The sequence below is a fragment of the Leguminivora glycinivorella genome, chromosome 17 (genome assembly GCF_023078275.1).
Source record: "Leguminivora glycinivorella isolate SPB_JAAS2020 chromosome 17, LegGlyc_1.1, whole genome shotgun sequence".
Lineage (NCBI taxonomy): Eukaryota > Metazoa > Arthropoda > Insecta > Lepidoptera > Tortricidae > Leguminivora > Leguminivora glycinivorella.
Genome location: NC_062987.1, coordinates 10179709 through 10197840, shown reverse-complemented (window position 1 = coordinate 10197840; position 18132 = coordinate 10179709). Strand labels below are relative to the sequence as shown.

The following is an 18132-nucleotide window of genomic DNA, read 5'->3' as shown; positions in this document are numbered from 1 at the left end:
TCAAGTCATTTCCGTCACTAGAAAAAAAGCTACGAATCTAAAAAATGGAGGCAAGAATGGAAAAGTTAAATTGATTTTCTATAGGAGGCTAGTTTTTTTGAAATTGCCGCTTTTTTTCTAGTGATGAAAATGTTGACAGACTATGAATAAATAAATCTAGCAAAAAGCTTTCGCATTTTATGAACGCATCCATATACAATTTAGTACTGGCAACCCTGCAACAGTATACGTCAAATATATCATATTATTAACCGACAAAATTAAAAAGGCTGTAAAAAGTATGAAAAACGTATGTTTTATCCCTGTTGTTCTTATGTTTACTTACCGCAAACGTCAGCAAACGTTGATACTTTATCTCACTCTAACAGTTTCATCACTTATTGCCATGTAATAAATGAAACGTTGTTAACAGCACCCGCGTACCTCGTACTTAAAATAAAATTGTATGATTATTGTAAAATATGATTGCATTTATGCAATGAGATTGTTTTACTAAACTGAGAAGGCGCAAATACAGCCAAAATGTCGAAATTCAATCAAAACTCGAACTTAACCGCACAAAACCAGGTTCGTTTTGCTATGTGAACTCGCCGGTTCAAGACCTCACTAACTTTTCCCCTGTATTCCATTGTTTTTGTGTTGAATTAATTATTTCGAATACACAAATTATATATTAGCCATGTTTTATTATCCCCATTCCTTTTTCAGCTTATACAATGGATAAACGACGCTGGCATGTCAGATGGCAAGAAGAAGACGGATCTCTTGCGGAAGATTTTAGAGGTTCTGTTGCACCAACTTCCTCAAATGGTTCCCGTGTACATGGAGAACATTCTAAGCTACATCAATGACAAAAACACTGAAGTAAAAAAGCAAGTTGTAACTTTCATAGAAGAAGTGAGGTGAGAAAGAGTAGCATTCTTATCAGCTTTACCAGAAGTCATTAGGCTCTAAAAAATTCATTTACCTTTTAAAAGACGCATTCCGATAGATAGACATACTATATCTAGCTTATCTCCGAGCAATCTGATAAATAAAACTTTAATTTTGATAGCTGATAGGAAGGTCAAAACCTATTAGACAAGCGAGGACGGATATTATTCTTAGGTTTAATGAGGCTAGCGTTAGAGCAGAAAGCCTACTTTTCAAGCTAAAGTAGCCAGTGAGATAGCTTGCTAATAAGCTAGTAATATTTTCCATGCTTGGACATATACTAGTAATGCCTAATGTCATGTCTATAGTTAGGTCATTTTGTGGAGCTAGTAAGCTCATAAATAGAATTACAAAGTATCAAAATTATCCTGATGTGATCCTGACCTTAGCACTAGTTTGCTAGCCTGAGAAGAAGCTATAGTTTTATTATATACCCAGCAATAGATACACTAGCTTGCTTAAAGCTTGTCCAGGCCACAGAATATATAATAGTACAAGTACAGAAGGCTCACTCCTTTGATGTTCACAAATCGCCGCCATTCTAAATTCTTACCTACATTAACAAACGGACCGCAAGCGTGCAGACGACATTGAATTCTATTGCGCCGCGCCAACTCGTCGCCAAATGGGCCGCAACTCGATATTCTGAAAGGATCATCTGTCCACAAAAACTTAGTACAACCTTTATGTAGGTAGTAACTATAACTCCAAGCAGATATTCTAGGCATCTACATTTACAAACTTTTATTTTTATGATGCTATCTAACTACAGACTTAAAATTTTAATCAATTATCAAAAACAGAATAAAAGATATTTAAGGTACAAATTAGCCTACAACTAAAACTAAATTAAATCTAAAAAACCTAAATAACTGTAAAACCAAATAACTTACATTTGGTATAAAAAACGACCTACTGGAAGAGGCCTCCCCGCGCAACCCCTGGTGCAAAGGTGCCCATCACACTCGCCGCCTTACCGCGGATAGCGATGGACAGCCTTTGCAAAACGTAATGCTATCTCACATAATATAAGTGTGCAGAAATTTCATTTTTCATTCTAGTTTTTCATTATAATTGTATTTTCTATTTTTTTTATTACCTTGACCCTGGTTTAAATAGCCCTGTCCTAATCTATATCTAATCTAAATGAAATGAAATATTGAGACAAAAAAACATGGAAAAAAACCTTATAAAAATTTTTCAACAAAATATTTCTTTTTCTAGTAAAATCCAGCCTCAACACATTCCGGCTATAGTGGGGAAGTTGCGAATATCAATCATAGACACAGTGATCGCAGTACAGAAGCGAGCCATCCAGGCGGCCAGTATAGTGTACCGGAACTCCCTGCTATGGCTCTGTGAAGGTGATGCACTGATTACTGATAAGGAGCATGTGTGGGAACAGCTTTCTGCGCTCAAGGTGAGAGATATTTGTAAGCTATATCTAAATTAAGTATCCCTGTGTGGTGACAGGTTAAGAATTTCACCACCCCCTTTCTTTTCGTGGGTGTCGTAGAAGACGACTATGTGATACGGGATAAATTGCGACATAGGTGACAGGCTGGGAACAGTGGGAACCTGTCACATCAATATCACAATTTTCGTATTTTATTAAAATTAATCTTAGGGTACCTACCTCTTCTACAATAATTTTGTAAAGATTAAGGACATTTTTATTGTTCTACCATTTGTACATATGTTGTTCTCTAATAAATAATAAGTAATTGATCAATTTATGTTCACCATTGACAACTCGATTTTTAGGTAATACTTTGTAACTTTGTACTATTTGTCTAAATTTTATTTGTGTATTATTTCTCCAGCTCCTAGTCCTAAATATGATAGACAGCGACAATGAGGGTATTCGCACCCATTCCATCAAGTTTCTAGAAGAGGTGGTGCTGCTACAGACAGCTGGGAGCCTGCTGAAGGAGAGTTCAGTCTGGACAGGCTGCCAAGCAGCCTGACTTTTATCAAGCGGAGGGCTTTGGAGGAGGAGTCAGAGTGAGTACCAGCTACATATATCTGTCCTGAACATAGGCTGGTTTTAGTGTCACGCGGGCCGACCGCGCAGAGCGATCCGCACAGGACTAATATGTATTAACTTCAGGGAGCGTTTACAGCGGCGCGGACGGGTCCGCGCGGACGACAACATCAACTTCATACAAATTGGTCTCGCGGATCGCTCCGCGCGGACGGTCCGCGTGACACTAAAACCAGCCATAGTCAAAACAAAGGTATCCATACACTCAAATCAAATTTCTGAAAGAGATGGTTCACCCGCAGACAGCACTTCTTATTGAAGAGATGAGACTTCAGCCTTGACAGGCTTTGGGAGAGGAAAGAGGCGACTTTTGTGTGCTGTAGGTTATTCTTAGCCCAGATGATACCTAGTATCTTCTAGATAGTGCTATATTTTTTATATATATGAATGCATACATTTATTACTTTTCACCACACCAACTGACAAAGGCTTACTTTGCTATTCGAAAACAGATAGCAAAGTTGCATTTTATCCACAAGAGTGCAAAGTAATTTCATACAAATTTTAACTTGATATCTTGAGCTGGCTGGTAGAAATTACCTATAAATGATGATTTTGAATTATAAATATTGAACAAATTGATAGATTTGATGTAGTTTGATGTTTTATAGTCAGTATTTTGTTCGTGTTGGTGTGGTGAAAAATTTTCTGTTTCACTCGGCGGCAAAGTTTGTTTAACCTTCGTGCCATGAAACCATCGCAACGCTCAAGATTCTACTTTTTGAACCATTTGCTACGCTCGCAGTTCAATATTGGAATCTTTCGCTTGCTCGGGCTTTAATATTGGCACGTGCGGTTAAACAACAACTTTGCCCCCTTGTAAAACAAATAACTATTTCTTCCTGCAATCAGGCAAGGTGTACAATGCAAAGTTTTATTTATGTATGTATACTTTATTTTCCAGGCATATCTTCACACTGTTGATAAAGTTCCACAACTCCCAACACATCTCCAGCGTCAACCTCATGGCCTGCATGACGACTCTGTGCCTCATATCCAAGTTCCGACCGAAATACATGCCACGGGTCATCCAGGCCCTCGCAGACTTACACACAACGCTGCCTCCCACTCTCTCGCAGTCCCAAGTCAACTCCGTTAGAAAACACCTCAAGATGCTCCTAGTAAATCTCATAAAGCATCCTTCCTCAAATGATATGTTACCTCAACTAACCCAGCTTCTAATGGACATTGGCATGACTCAGCAAGAGATTAACAAAGCGGTCCCTAAAGAGAGAAGAAATAAACGCGTAGGGGAAATCAAAACTGCCGATATCCCGACCAAGAGAATACGAATCGATTCCCCTCAAAGCAACAGTCAAGGCAGTGACAGCAACAGTCGAAGCGAATTTAATTACGATGAAGACAGCCAAACTAGTTTATATAAACAACCGACAGTTACTGAAGACACCCTATTTGAAGGGCTCGACAATGCAGAGAATGTAGTCAAACTTGTGACAGCTACGCTTGTTAATAATTTACCTAACGAAATGCCAAGCAGTTTCCTAACTTTGTACAAGCCCATACCGAATGCAGGCAGCAAAGTTCAGAAGAGGTCTCTCGCTAAAATGATACATAGTCTCATTAAAGACGAATCTGCACCAGTCCCCGCACCCGTGCCGGCGCCGGTACCGCCCGTCTCCGAAACCATTCAAATCCCACTACTGAGAGATGATGAAGAAAAAATCACACTCAAGCAAGCAGTAGCCAAACTGCAAGAGTCTACCAAAGCAGACAGAGAAGCCGAGAAAATTATGGAAGAAACTAGACAAGATTTCCTCAAAGAAGAAGAACGGAAGAATAAGGAGAAAGAAAAGGCGATACCTCCTCAAACACCCACAGTTCCTAAACTAAAACAGAAGGTGAAGCTTCTTAAACTGCAAGAGATCACTCGGCCAATACCAAAGGAAATAAAGGAGAGGTTGATTCTACAAGCTATTACAAGAATCCTGAACGCGGAAAAAGAAGCCGCGATAGGCGGAGCGTCGGCTATACGCGGAAAGCTAATCACCATCTTCGCTTCAAGTTACACTCCAGAAATACGCGAACTAGTGCTCAATTACATCCTAGAAGACCCGTCAAACCGTATCGACTTGGCTTTATCATGGTTGTACGAGGAGTACTCTTTCATGCAAGGTTTTAGCCGGCACCCTGTGACTCTGCAGCCAAAAATGCACGAGAAGCATGATCAGAATTATAACCAGCTGTTATGTGCGTTGATAACCCAGGTTTGTGAGAGAGGGGAGCCAGCAGTTGAAGGTGCAAAGGATATGTTGTTAAGAAAGATATACTTAGAAGCTCCATTGGTAACTGAGGATTCGGTGGACTACTTGAAGCATCTGGTAATGGAGAATAACGTGCCCATGTTAGCGCTAGAGATCTTGGAGGAACTGTGTATGTACAGAGCGCCTTGGGCGCATAAGTACGTTGGTGCACTCGTCTCGAATGTCAGTAAGTATCGCTATGTTTCCATTGATTAATTAATACTTCGTTTAAATGTATTGATATATTTTCTAATCCCTTTTTTGTTGCCAAGATGTAAATAGTGATTATTTTTTCCAGTGAGTCAAAACGAAGAGATCCGCGACCAGGCACTTAACGCTACACTCAAAATATACGCTAGTGGTACAGAAGCGGTTAAAAAAGTGGTAGAAAAACACGCGCGATTGTACCTCGGGTTCATCGCTATGCCGAGCCCGCCTAGCGAGCTCACGGCCGACCAGACCCGGCACGGCGTGCGACCCTCTTGGAATGACGAACTGTACAAGACGTGCCTTAACTTGGTTATGGCGCTGTTTATGGATAATGAGGGTAAGTATTACTAGTAGGTATCTAAAGATCGAACCTGACTGAATGAAGGCAATCATCATTGGGTATTTTAAATATGAACAAGAAATCTTGTTTCTTTATATACGTAATCTTAAACAGTTAAATATCTATTGCATTATGTATAACGTACTACACCGCTGACTGCCAAGCTTGCCTTTAGTCATAGGCTCTATCTATGACGTCGGATATGGATAATGACACAAATAACTTCTATATCGTTGCATATTTTATTAATTCGTTCGTCTTAGAAATGTTGACAAGCGATCGATTTCTTTGAATATTGTGGCACACACATTTTTGAGCGATTATTTGCGCCTTTTTAGGGTTCCGTACCTCAAAGAGGAAAAACGGAACCCTTATAGGATCACTCGCGTGTCTGTCTGTCCCTCTGTCACAGCCGATTTCTCCGAAACTACTAGACCGATTTACTTGTAATTTGGCACACGTATGTAAACCTATGGCCCAAAGACGGACATGTAATTTAATTAAATGAAATTTAATCACAGGGGTCACTTTTGGGGGGTGAAAATGAAAATTAAAAATCAAAGTTATTAAAACTATATTGTGTTACATATCAAATGAAAGAGCATTTTATCAGCATCTGAAATATATTTTTTTTATATTTTTTATTTTGGTAATTTAGAAGTAATTTAAGAAAATAAGCAAAAAATGACCATTCCCCCCCCTTATCTCCGAAACTACTTAGCGTAAAATTTTCTAAAAATTACACGAGATAGCCCTCTCCCTGTAGATTACAGGAAAACCTATTAGAAATCTACAGTCAAGCGTAAGTCGGACTTAAGAGAAAAAAACTCAGATTACGAATTTCACTCACTGCCGCTGCAAGTAGTTACTAAACGTCTTAAAATTGTGTAAGCGCGTTGGACAGGTATAAAGAAATTCATTTCTGTCTTTTTCTTTTTAGAACTTGTTCAAATTTTTTTTCATTTGTACAAAATGACTTAAGTTCCTACTAAAAAAGAGGCGCTTAAGACCGTTTATAAATTGACCGAGCAAAATTTTATTTAAATCGGTCCAAAAAGGGTGTCTGTTGACGAAAACGTAGAATTTGTGCCACCGAAAGCCCAAATCTGAAGTCCATTTTGCTCTATCTGTTATCGTTTCCGAGATATATACGTAAAGTCTTGAAAGTGCGAAACGTTAACTTTGCCATCATAGTCGGTCAGGCGCTCATGAGTTCTTTGTATGGAAAAGTCGAAAACCGACTCGCACTTGACCAATGTTCATAGAACGTTGTGGTTTTTTTTTCATTACCAAAAATGACTTAAGCGCCTTCGGAAGTGCAGGTGCTTAAGACCGTTTGTAAATTAAAGTTAGCTGTGATGGCTCAACGAAGAAAGAAGATTTCAATATCCTACTTATACATATTTCATTAATTTAACTATACAGTTTATATTACTCAAGCCAAGCGTTACGTTATTTATTGCTATTGAAAGGAAAACTTCTGTATAAACATAAAGCTTGAAACAAATTATGGGACGCGTCTGACGGACGCGGCTGACGACCGCGACTGATAAGTGTGCACAGTCTTAAAATATTCAGTGCCTCAGATTGCGGTAGGACACCATCCGATTCATCCGAACGCTCAACGCCACGTCCACGGTTTATGTCCAATAGTTTGCACAATTCAGTGTCATATTCATTATCTAGATCGCGGCAGTGGACGGCGTTCGTCGCGTTTTTAGGTGATTATCTGATTATCGATGGATTATCGCATCGATCTAAACTACCGCGCTGCAGCGCGAACTGAATTAAACTTATAGGTATGTTGGTTGCAATAAGACGTAGATTTGTTTAAAAATATGCACACCTACCACCTGCGGTAATTCAATTAATAATGAATTCAATCTCAAGTACAATAAGAATCAAAATTCCCTAGCAAAAACTTTGTACGGTGGGCGCCACGAGGCTAGGGAAGTTTAAATCGATGTTATCGCATCGATCTACTGAGGAGGGCGGTGCCTACAGCAGTTGTAGTTGTATGCATACCTAGCTCACGCACACAGACGCGTCCACTGGCGCCGCGCCGGTGTCCGCGTGCGCTCTCTGCAATGTCTCTGCAAATTCTATGCACAGCGCAGAATATGCAGAAACCACATGGTGGTCCGTGGCAGAAACTCAATAGACATTTTTAGGGTTTTTAAAATAAGTACCTAGGTACGTGAAGTAACATGGTACTTAAATTAAAAATTATCATTAGATACTTATTTGCAGAGGTGTAAACAATTTCCTTCGTTTTGCCATATATCAATAATTACCTATCTATATTAAATTCATTTATCCGTATACATTACATCTTTACAATTAAGTGTATGAATTATACTTTTTATCGTACGGTCAGCTACATAAATATCTATACACCTGTATTCATTCAATTTTGAACCTTCTTCTTCAGTAATAAGTTTCGATATGTAAAGAAATTGAAGGACGATACACAGGCGGGCGGAGACACCGCGCGCCGCTGCGGGCGGGGAGGGAGGGAGGAGGAGTGTCGATGGACGATGTCACGCGGGATTCGCCGCGCGACGCGAACTCAACATTCGCGCGGTCGGCTCCCTTCGCTGCCTGCACACGTTCGCTGCTCTCGTACGATTTAATATTATACAGGGTGCCCGGTAATTAATGGACAACCTTTTAACCACCAAAAGGACACCTTATACTGGTTCAGAAAATCGACTTTAAGGTTTAGTAAGAGTCGCCTGGTTTTCGAGATTTTCACACTTTTTAAAATTTTAATGGATATTAATGGACAACCTTTTGACCACTAAGAGGGCACCTTATACAACATACATACAACAACATACAATCACGCCTGTATCCCATAAAGGGATAGGCAGAGCACATGCAACTACTAAAGCTTCAGGGCCACTCCGGCCACTCTTGGTAAATAAGCCTGGCCTGTGTGGTGACGGGTTAAGAATTTCACCACCCCCTTTCTTCCCGTGGGTGTCGTAGAAGGCGACTATGGGATATGGGTTAAATTGTGGTGTAGGCGAGAGGCTGGCAACCTGTCACTGCAATGCCATAGTTTCGTTTTCTTTTAACCCCTTATTTGCCAAGAGTGGCACCTTATACTGGTCCAGAAAATCGACTTTAAGGTTTAGTAAAAGTCGCCTGGTTTTCGAGATTTTCACACTTTTTAAAATTTTAGGTAGTAGGTATTAAAATTTTAAAAATTTAATGTCGATTTTCTGTAGGGTGCCCTCTTGGTGGTTAAAAGGTTGTCCATTAATTACCGGGCAGGGGCACCCGGTATATTTGTCAAGCAATTTCTGTCGTAAGAAAGCGCGACTCATTCGCGCAGTCGGCTCACGTCTCTCGTTGTCGTACAATTTGACATTATTCAGCTACCTTTATAGCTCGGCTTTAGTTAGCATATACAAGAGTACCTATATGTATTTACTAAATAATATTTATTTAGTAATTTCCTGCTAGAAACTTGCGTTATACTACTTGTACTATTATATATTCTGTGGTTATACATGTATACTTTTTCAGCTACCATAACCAAATTTGGATTAGATTAAAAAAAACCTTTAAGTAAAACTTAGAACCTTTCAGATTGTTTTACTCACCCTTTCTGATGTTTACCATACTTACTTACCCCGTTATTCATAAACGTACACTAAAGTTATCAAGCCGATAAATTTCGTTTGTCCCTTTCCGACGTATTGGTGTGATAGAAAGGGACAAACGAACTTTATCGGCTGGATAACTTTAGTGTACGTTTATGAATAAAGGTGTTAAAATTTATAGCTACGAAATTTTATAAATAATATAAAACACCTACTTTAAAATAAAATAAAAAATGTTGAATTTGGTTAACTTTATAAAAGACCTCACGCAAGCTGTGCTAATTAGTTTGCGAATTCGTCGAGAGGTGGCGCTAAACACAATTATGCTCATTAGAGAACCTATACTTCTAGCCTAGCCCAGTCTTTACAATTATGTGAGTAACGTAAAAGTTTTGTAGGTACGGAACCCTCGGTGGGCGAGTCCGACTCGCACTTGGCCGGTTTTTATATAATGATGTCATTTCCCAGTGACGAATATTCGGGCCATTTTTTTTTCAAAGTTGTCCACCCTACTTTTTTTGTAACATGGGTATTTTTTACGCGATTCATACTCAGAATCGCGAGGTCTTTCGCCATACAAAATGTATGAAAAAATGGTAACGGAATGTAAAAAAAACTTTGAAAAAAATGGCCCATTCATTAGTCGACGCAATAATTAATATTATAATTTTGTATTATGAAATAAATAAGTCTAAATCATCCTATGATCATCATAGGACGAGGAGTGCAGTTCAGCATATTAAAGTGTGTTTTCCCTTAGATCTGATGATCGAGGTGGGTCGCGTGTACGGCGGCGCGCCGGCGGAGGGCAAGCGCGCCGTGCTGCGCGCCGCCGAGGCGCCCGCGCGCGCCGCCGCCGCCGCCGCCAGGCGCCACGCCTTCCTGGCGCTGCTGGACGACTGCCCGCGCGGAGCGGACACCCTACTGACGAGGCTGCTGCATATATTTACGGAGAAAAGTAACTCATATCTGCACTAAATTAAAATTTCGAAAAAACCCCCGACCGCGACATAGTAGACCGATTTTCTTATATAGTAGAGTCGCCGCTGGGCGACGCGAAAAGCAAACTTACTATCTCTGTTTTGCCTAATGGTTGACCGGTAGAGAATGCCTTAAGGCGTTAAGTTCGCCATTTGTACTTTTTATTGTTAATTTGTGCAAATAAAAGCCTTGCGTTACTGAATGACTGCCCTCGTGGCGCCGATACGCCTGTTGACGAGGCTGCCGCGTAATGACACTGAGAAATGAAAGTTATATATCTATCTATCTATAGTACCAATTGTCGCTTAAGCATAAGGTCACACTAACAGCTAATTCGAAGAAAATGCGAGCAAATTTCTCCCGTATCGCAACTTTAACCTTTCAAGACCCCCCAGGGAAACAGCTTAAAAAATTAAATGACATCTTAATTAATTTTGGCATAAGTCAAAATTGACTGCTCGTTTTTGACGTATGGGTCTCGAAAGGTTAAACGCATGCAATCAACAATAATATCATAATTTTCTTCGCAGACCCACCGACACAGGAGTTGGTATCACGCGTACGGGCTCTGTACGCGACGCGCGTGTCCGACGTTCGCTTCCTCATCCCCGTACTAAATGGCCTCTCCAAGAAAGAGGTTAGTGCCTATATCTTTCATTTGTTTCTAAGTCGCAAATGTTCAGTGCGTTTGAGGAATAACTCCAGGGACATAGACAACTGGCTAGTCTGGCCCCGTACCGCGTCATAGGTACTTATCTCTATCTATTGCACGAACAATGATAGCCAAATTACATGAACAATTGGATTCTTATCTACGCACCATGACGTATAATAAAGAGTACTATCATACAGTATGGCCACTCCCGCTCCCCGCTGAAAGTGCTGCCCACCCGCTCTCGGTTACCTCACAGTAGTCGCAGTTACCGCCTGTCAAAAACGCGACCAGTCGACCTGTCATATCTCAACAAGCTTGGTATGCGTTCACCTACACGAGCTTAGACTGTGTGCGTATGAACTTAGGTACTTTTATATATTTGATCGCCAGTGTCCGAGGTGTGTTCTGACTATTCACGGCTTGTCCAGCCTAGTGCTTTCATATAACACTTGTGGCACAGTATAATAAAGAGTACTATCGTACAGTATGGCCACGGCCACTCCCGCTCCCCGCTGAAAGTGCCGCCCACCTGCTCTCGGTTACCTCACAGTTACCGCCTGTCAAAAATGCGAACAGTCGACCTGTCATATCTCACTCATTAGCTTAGAATGTGTGCTAGGAACGCGCCTCTTTCATGTATTTGATCGCCAGTGTCCGAGACTTGTGCAATAGCACGTAAGCGTAGTAGTTAACCTTCTTATTTGGTCGTATAATGTTTATAACTTTTTTAATGATTCTCTAACTTTTTGTCCATAGATTGTAGCAGCGCTACCAAAGTTAATAAAGCTGAACCCGATGGTTGTGAAAGAGGTGTTTAACAAGTTGCTTGGTTTGCAGAACTCTAACGATGATGTTCTACCAGGTAAGTGTGGCTTACTTTACTGGGCGGTTTTACCCTGGTGTCTTTTTTTATTGCTATTATGGCCTATCGTCACTACTTTTAAAAAATCTCGTATCTCACGCTGTTCAAGTCTATATGCATTCCATACATACTTACTACAATTTTCTTTTCATTGACAGACGAAGATAAAAGTTTTTTTTAAAGTAGTGACGCTATGTCATTTATGAGACGGTGGGGAAAAACGAAAAGGGATCCAAACAAATTTCTATTTTGTGATACTTTTGCCACGTCAATAACTTTTCGACCTCAATAAAATAAATCATACTTTAAATAATAATTCTTGTATATGGTTTAATATTCATTACTATTCCTTTCAGCCTATTATGTTTGTAAGTAAAAGTGTTATACTGTTCACGGTAGGATGTTTGTCTAAATAACTAAGAAGTAATCACAATTCATTGATTCCAAAATAACTTGCCCGTTATAGTTATAGACGCAAATGTTGAAAATGACTACCTAATACGTGTCAACGTATAACATAGACAAACATTCCAAAGCAATCATATACTTATATAAATTTTTTCACCTTTGCAATTCTTTGAAATTCAGGCCAGTTGTTTTAGCTACGATCAGTCTATTATTTTAACTAGTTTTACGAAAGCGACTGCCATCTGACCTTCCAACCCGAAGGGTAACTAGGCCTTATTGGGATTATTCTGGTTTCCTCACGATGTTTTCCTTCACCGAAAGCGACTGGCAAATATCAAATGACATTTCGCACATAAGTCCCGAAAAACTCATTGGTACGGGTCGGGGATCCAACCCGCGACCTCCGGATTGAAAGTCGCACGCTCTTACCGCTAGGCCACCAGATGTTTTAATTATATCCTTTACAAGTGGCCAGTTCTAAAAACTTTCAGTGTCGCCCTCGTAACTTTCCGTAGTGTTTAGAAAAGTCTGCCTAATGTGTATTCCATTCCATCATCAATATAAGATACGTTAAAATAATATTACATTTCAGTTTCCCCTGCGGAGTTGCTGATAGCTCTGCACCTCATAGACCCTGGAGTTGTGGACCTCAAGTACATCATCAAAGCCACAGCGTTGTGCTTCGCGGAGAAGCAGGTCTTCACGCAGGAGGTATGTGATCATTTTGTATGTCATATTTTTATAATAAAACGATGTCATATCAAAACAGTTCGACAAACGACCGACAATCCGACTATAAGAAGCCTGAAGGCGTAGCAAACTAGTGTGATAAACCTTATCTCGTCAGTGCGTCCCTATCGCATGCGAAAAGGACAGCCTGACTTCAATTGCATTGCCTTTTGGTTACTGTATGAATTAACCGATTCGTTGCGTCAGTTGCGTGTTCCATTTTCAAAAACTACGCTGTGGCGACGAACAACTTGTCATATTAAAATGGCACGCCTGGCGTGTCATACGCCATACGTAAAAAAACCTTGATGACACGCCTTTCGTGTCATCCGCACAGAAACGGTTAAAAGGTTGATACCTTATAATATGATTTATATGATATATCGATTTGCATATTCTTTTGTGACACTAATAACTTTGAGATATTCTTAGGTTAGGTAATTATTACTTATGATTGAAGTGCCATGTTACTAACTGGGTGTACATACCTATGATGAAGTATAAAAATACTTATCCCTATTCTTATTTCAGGTGCTAGCGATAGTACTACAGCAATTAATCGAAGAGCCAGACATCCCAGTGTTACTGATGCGAACGGTATTACAAGCGCTGACGCTGCACCCCTCCTTGCAGCCACTCGTGCTCAATATACTGCAGCTGCTTATTGAGAAGGAGGTAAGCTGCAAGATTTTAGTTTCAAAATATCTTGTACCCATGTAATGGTTACATAGTGTGACTGCGTTTTTGACTGAGACTTTTAACGCTTTCGCAACCAAGGGCACTCGCACTAGCTAGTCGGGTTCTCGCCATACAAGCGAGCGGTTATACTTATAAATTACGACTGGTTTCTGACGTAGGGCGCCATTTTTTGTCTGGTAGTGAATATTTTACAGGCTAACTAAACAGTAACTTATTTGGAAATTTTGTAACAGAAACGTTTGGGGAAATTTTCTGTTGGTTGTTGTTGATTGATTCCTATCTGACGCGTACTTAGAAATTTATTCATGTAGATTTTACATCTACGTCTTGGGGACTATGTCTTAATATTAGTACATAAATTACCTTCAAGGATATTTTAATTTTAGTTAAATATAATAGAGTCGCTTTTTTATCTTGTTTTGTTCGATTTGGGAAACGAAATACAATCAACTCTGTTATAATGGATTTTGTTTTCTTATATGGCGGGCCGCTAGGAGCTAAACTAGATGTCGTGCACTAGACGGCAGCCACTAGTTTGTCAATAGCCGAGGCCGAGTCTACACAAAGCGAGGCACGTCGCACCCCGCGCGATAAACGTCGGCCGAGGCAGTGCGCGCGTTTTGCTCGGTCGAATTGTTTGCCACGCGAGCATATTGTATCTCGCTTTGTGTGGACTCGGCTGTGCGTTTTCACATTATCCGATCCGATATCGGATGTCGGGCCGATATCACATACATTACAGGCGCCATCTTGGATTTCTATTGAAATCCTTCCGACATCCGATATCGGATCAGATAATGTGAACGGTCTTAGGGCGTTTATCTCCAATCGTAACTCGCTATACCTAAGTTTCATGCATCATATTTTCAATTAGGCGGGTCTACACAGAACGAGGCACCTCGCAAGACGATTTCCTCGCGCGGCAAACGTGTATGTAGACATTGTAGACGCCTCGGCTGAGGCAGTGCCTGCGTTTTGGTCGGCCGAGCAACCGGCCTCGGCCGAGACACGTCTGCCGCGCGAGCACATTATCTCGCGGCGTACAGTCAACCAATTAGAATCCTAGGCCACTCTAGAACCCTGTCGTATTGACACCGTTCTTTATTTGCTATATAGAAGTTAGTTTGACTTTACTGTGAAAGGGTTCTACAGTGGCCTAGGATTCAGATTGGTTGACTGTACCTCGCTCTGTGTGGACCCGGTTATCGTAGCTCGCTCGCTTTCGCGCTTCGTTGAGTCTAGTGGCTTTATAAACAGTTGAAATCTCATGTGGTTGTTATGTTTTTGTTCAGGTGTGGAACAACAAGGTGGCGTGGGAGGGCTGGGTGAAGTGCTGCGAGCGCACGCTGCCGGCCTCCGGCGCCGTGTTGCTCGCGCTGCCGCCGCAGCCCGCCGCGCTGGCCTCCGCCGTGCCGGCGCTGCGGGCCGTGCTGCAGGTATGTAAGCCATATACCAGGGAGGAAACAATACCACCTGCAGAAGGCTTTTTGTACAAGAAACTCCTGTTTAGCGACACCGAACGTGCCCAAATATTCTCTCTCGTTGGCGAGCAGGCGTTAGTCACCGAATCATCGCAGTGTAGTTAGGGCTCGTTACACTCGTTACGTTAGGGTACGTATGCGAGTGGATACGTTTGCATTTTCAATACTTTGACCGCCTAAAACATAAAATTAAGCGCGCGGTTACTGCCTATCAACTTTATACTCGTATTCTTACAAACGACGCGCCGCACGAGATAATTAAGGGGTCAATGGCACAATGACTATCTAATCTAGCCCAGTCAAATATAAACTCGGCCCACAGATCAATACAACAAGATGGCCCTTACAGGGCGACTCGCGGTCACCAAGCATACGACAAATCAGGTTTATAAAAGTTTGAACGCGTGCGACACCGATCAGTAGCGCCCAAGTATACGACCCGCTAACAGTGTCCGTGTCCGCTCGGGAAAAAATCTTAAATAATCAATTTTGGTTGCAAACAATGGTCTCTTACAGCATAAAGTGGTGTGGCAAGTCTTCTAACACTTCTACATGTAAAAAAGATGGAACAACATTCCACAGTTAAGTCAAATTAATTATTTTGTTGAATATTGTTTATTGTCCGCGGAGTTCATTTATACTGGTCAATATGGTTGTGCTGAGCGGCGCCGAGGCGCGTCCATCCCTCTTTACCGAGTTAACAATGTGATATGCTATCCCTTTCACGTAAACGACTAGGCATGGGGCCATGTTAGTTTATGTCTGTTGCGGGAACTTCGTACTGCCGTTCGTACCATGTGCTACCATTTTATGAAATATACTTAAAAGAAAGCAGATTTGTAATAGTGAATAATTATCTAGAATCTGTAGAGTCTGTAGTGGTATTTAGTTCATTGATTAATTTAGAATATTTAGTTGGTTATTTAACTTAGTAAACGTAAGTAAAAATGCACAGTTTAGTTATTAGTTACTAGAATGATTTTTATTGAGATGCTATCACAATTATCATCCTCCTTGCGTTATCCCGGCATCGGCATTCGCCACGGCTCATGTGAGCCTGGGGTCCGCTTTGGAAACTACTACCAAGATTTGGCGTAGGTTGGTAGATTTTTATGAAAGCGACTGCCATCTGACCTTCCAACCCGAAGGGTAACTAGGCCTTATTATAATTTAATTATAATATTATAATTTGTTGCAAAACAAATTCACCACAGTACTGGTACCGGTACCATTGTCTATAATAGACATGTCCCATTCCCATCCCTACTGCTAATCATAAAGGCGCGCCATTATTTGAAACGACCAATGGCAGCACCGTGCGCGCCCGCCTCACCCCGCAAGGATTGGTGATTTGCGTCTCGAACAATATCGCTTGCATTTGGCTTCTAGTGGGGTGTTCTGTGACTCGGCCACTATAGTCAGCGGTTTAGTGGAGCAACGTTAGAAACGAGTATTCCTGCAATCGCAACCTCTCCAGATTGTGCCGTGCCATCAGAAAAAAAAATACCACATCTCGTCTCGTAAATGTCGTATAAAGCGACTAAGGGCCAGTTGCATCAACCACATTTGACAGACACATCATCGTCACGCAGCAGACGACTATGGAACTTCCCATACAATAAAATTTAACGCTTTAACGGCGACAGACGGTTTGATGCAACCGGCCCTAAGAGAAAACTGACAGCAAGGCTTGTCCGTATCCTTAGAGGGCTCCTTGCTCACGAGACCTGTGCACGCTGCCAACACAAAACAAAACTGATGCCCTAGACCACTATTGTGCCAATAACATATTTTTTACTTACTTTACAGCGTAGAAGTAAGTATTTACTAAGTAAAAACAAGCTGCGTATTTCAAAATACATATGTACTTCAGTCAATATATTACCAAAGAGGATCGAGTATTATAGAGAGTTACTGTCAAAGTAAAATGTGTAATCACAGTGCATAGACTGCCATCTCTCGACACAGGCTTAAAACTTTTGAACCTCAGTTTTGACAATTTGGCCCATATTCTTAGCTTGATATGTTTTAAAATGTCAAATATTAATATTAGCGCCATCTAGCCGAGCGTACCCCAAAGGTGTATCGCCATCTAGCTCACCGTACCTTTTCCTGTATGGTTTTGGGGTACGTTTTTTTCTTAGGCTTTAACGGTCTATACGAAGTTATATAGGTCTTTGATATTACGAAAAGACATTTTGAACTGTACTGAACAGTTTGTCAACTCAATATCGAGATTTCATTAAAATGTATTGTTTCAAAATAAAACAGTTTATTCTAAAACTAAGGGTTATCAAGCCGATAAAAAACGTTTGTCCCTTTCCGACGTATTGGTGTGATAGAAAGGGACAAATTATTTTTATCGGCTTATTAACAGTGAACGTTTATGAATAAGAGGGAAAGGTTGCGTTACTATTTTTTGAAGAAAATATGTGTTTTAATTGATGTTCTCTTGCAGGATCAACAGTACCCTCCCGTACCTCCACCAGGAAATCTTCACGGAAACCCCCTCGGAAACCCGCTGGGAAACCCCCTGGAACCCCTCCCCCCCGGGATGGAATGACCCCGCCCCTCGACTAGCGACACTAGACTCAGTCCAACATAACTTGGCAACGATTTTGACAGCGGTGCGAATGTTATTTTAAACGTCGAACTTTGATGAAATTATGACATACTAGGGCAATTAATTGCTTAGTACACCACATAATTTGTTATTTCCGCATAATCTCACGGATTAGGAAATATGGAAACGTACGTGAAAAGGTGCAGGCGCCATGGTTTAGTGCCTAAACGTTTGTATTTTACAGATAGTCACAACTTACCGAAATGGACTTTGTATTTAATAAAAAATAAGAATAATTGATTGGTCGTTTTGACTTGTCCCTCGTTATTATAATATAATATAACGTCAGATATTA

General features: G+C 40.8%; 1 protein-coding gene across 1 annotated transcript; it reads left to right on the top strand.

Moving 5' to 3' along the window:
• Positions 1-101: 101 nt before the first annotated feature.
• LOC125235433 (symplekin) lies at positions 102-18077 on the top strand. Its single transcript, XM_048142000.1, is given in 14 exon segments — positions 102-567; positions 709-902; positions 2158-2353; positions 2757-2853; positions 2856-2937; positions 3882-5425; positions 5537-5785; positions 10160-10357; positions 10911-11017; positions 11792-11897; positions 12898-13016; positions 13566-13709; positions 15026-15169; positions 17673-18077. Coding segments are annotated over 14 exon segments (3330 nt in total). The 5' UTR covers positions 102-522; the 3' UTR covers positions 17778-18077.
• Positions 18078-18132: the final 55 nt, after the last annotated feature.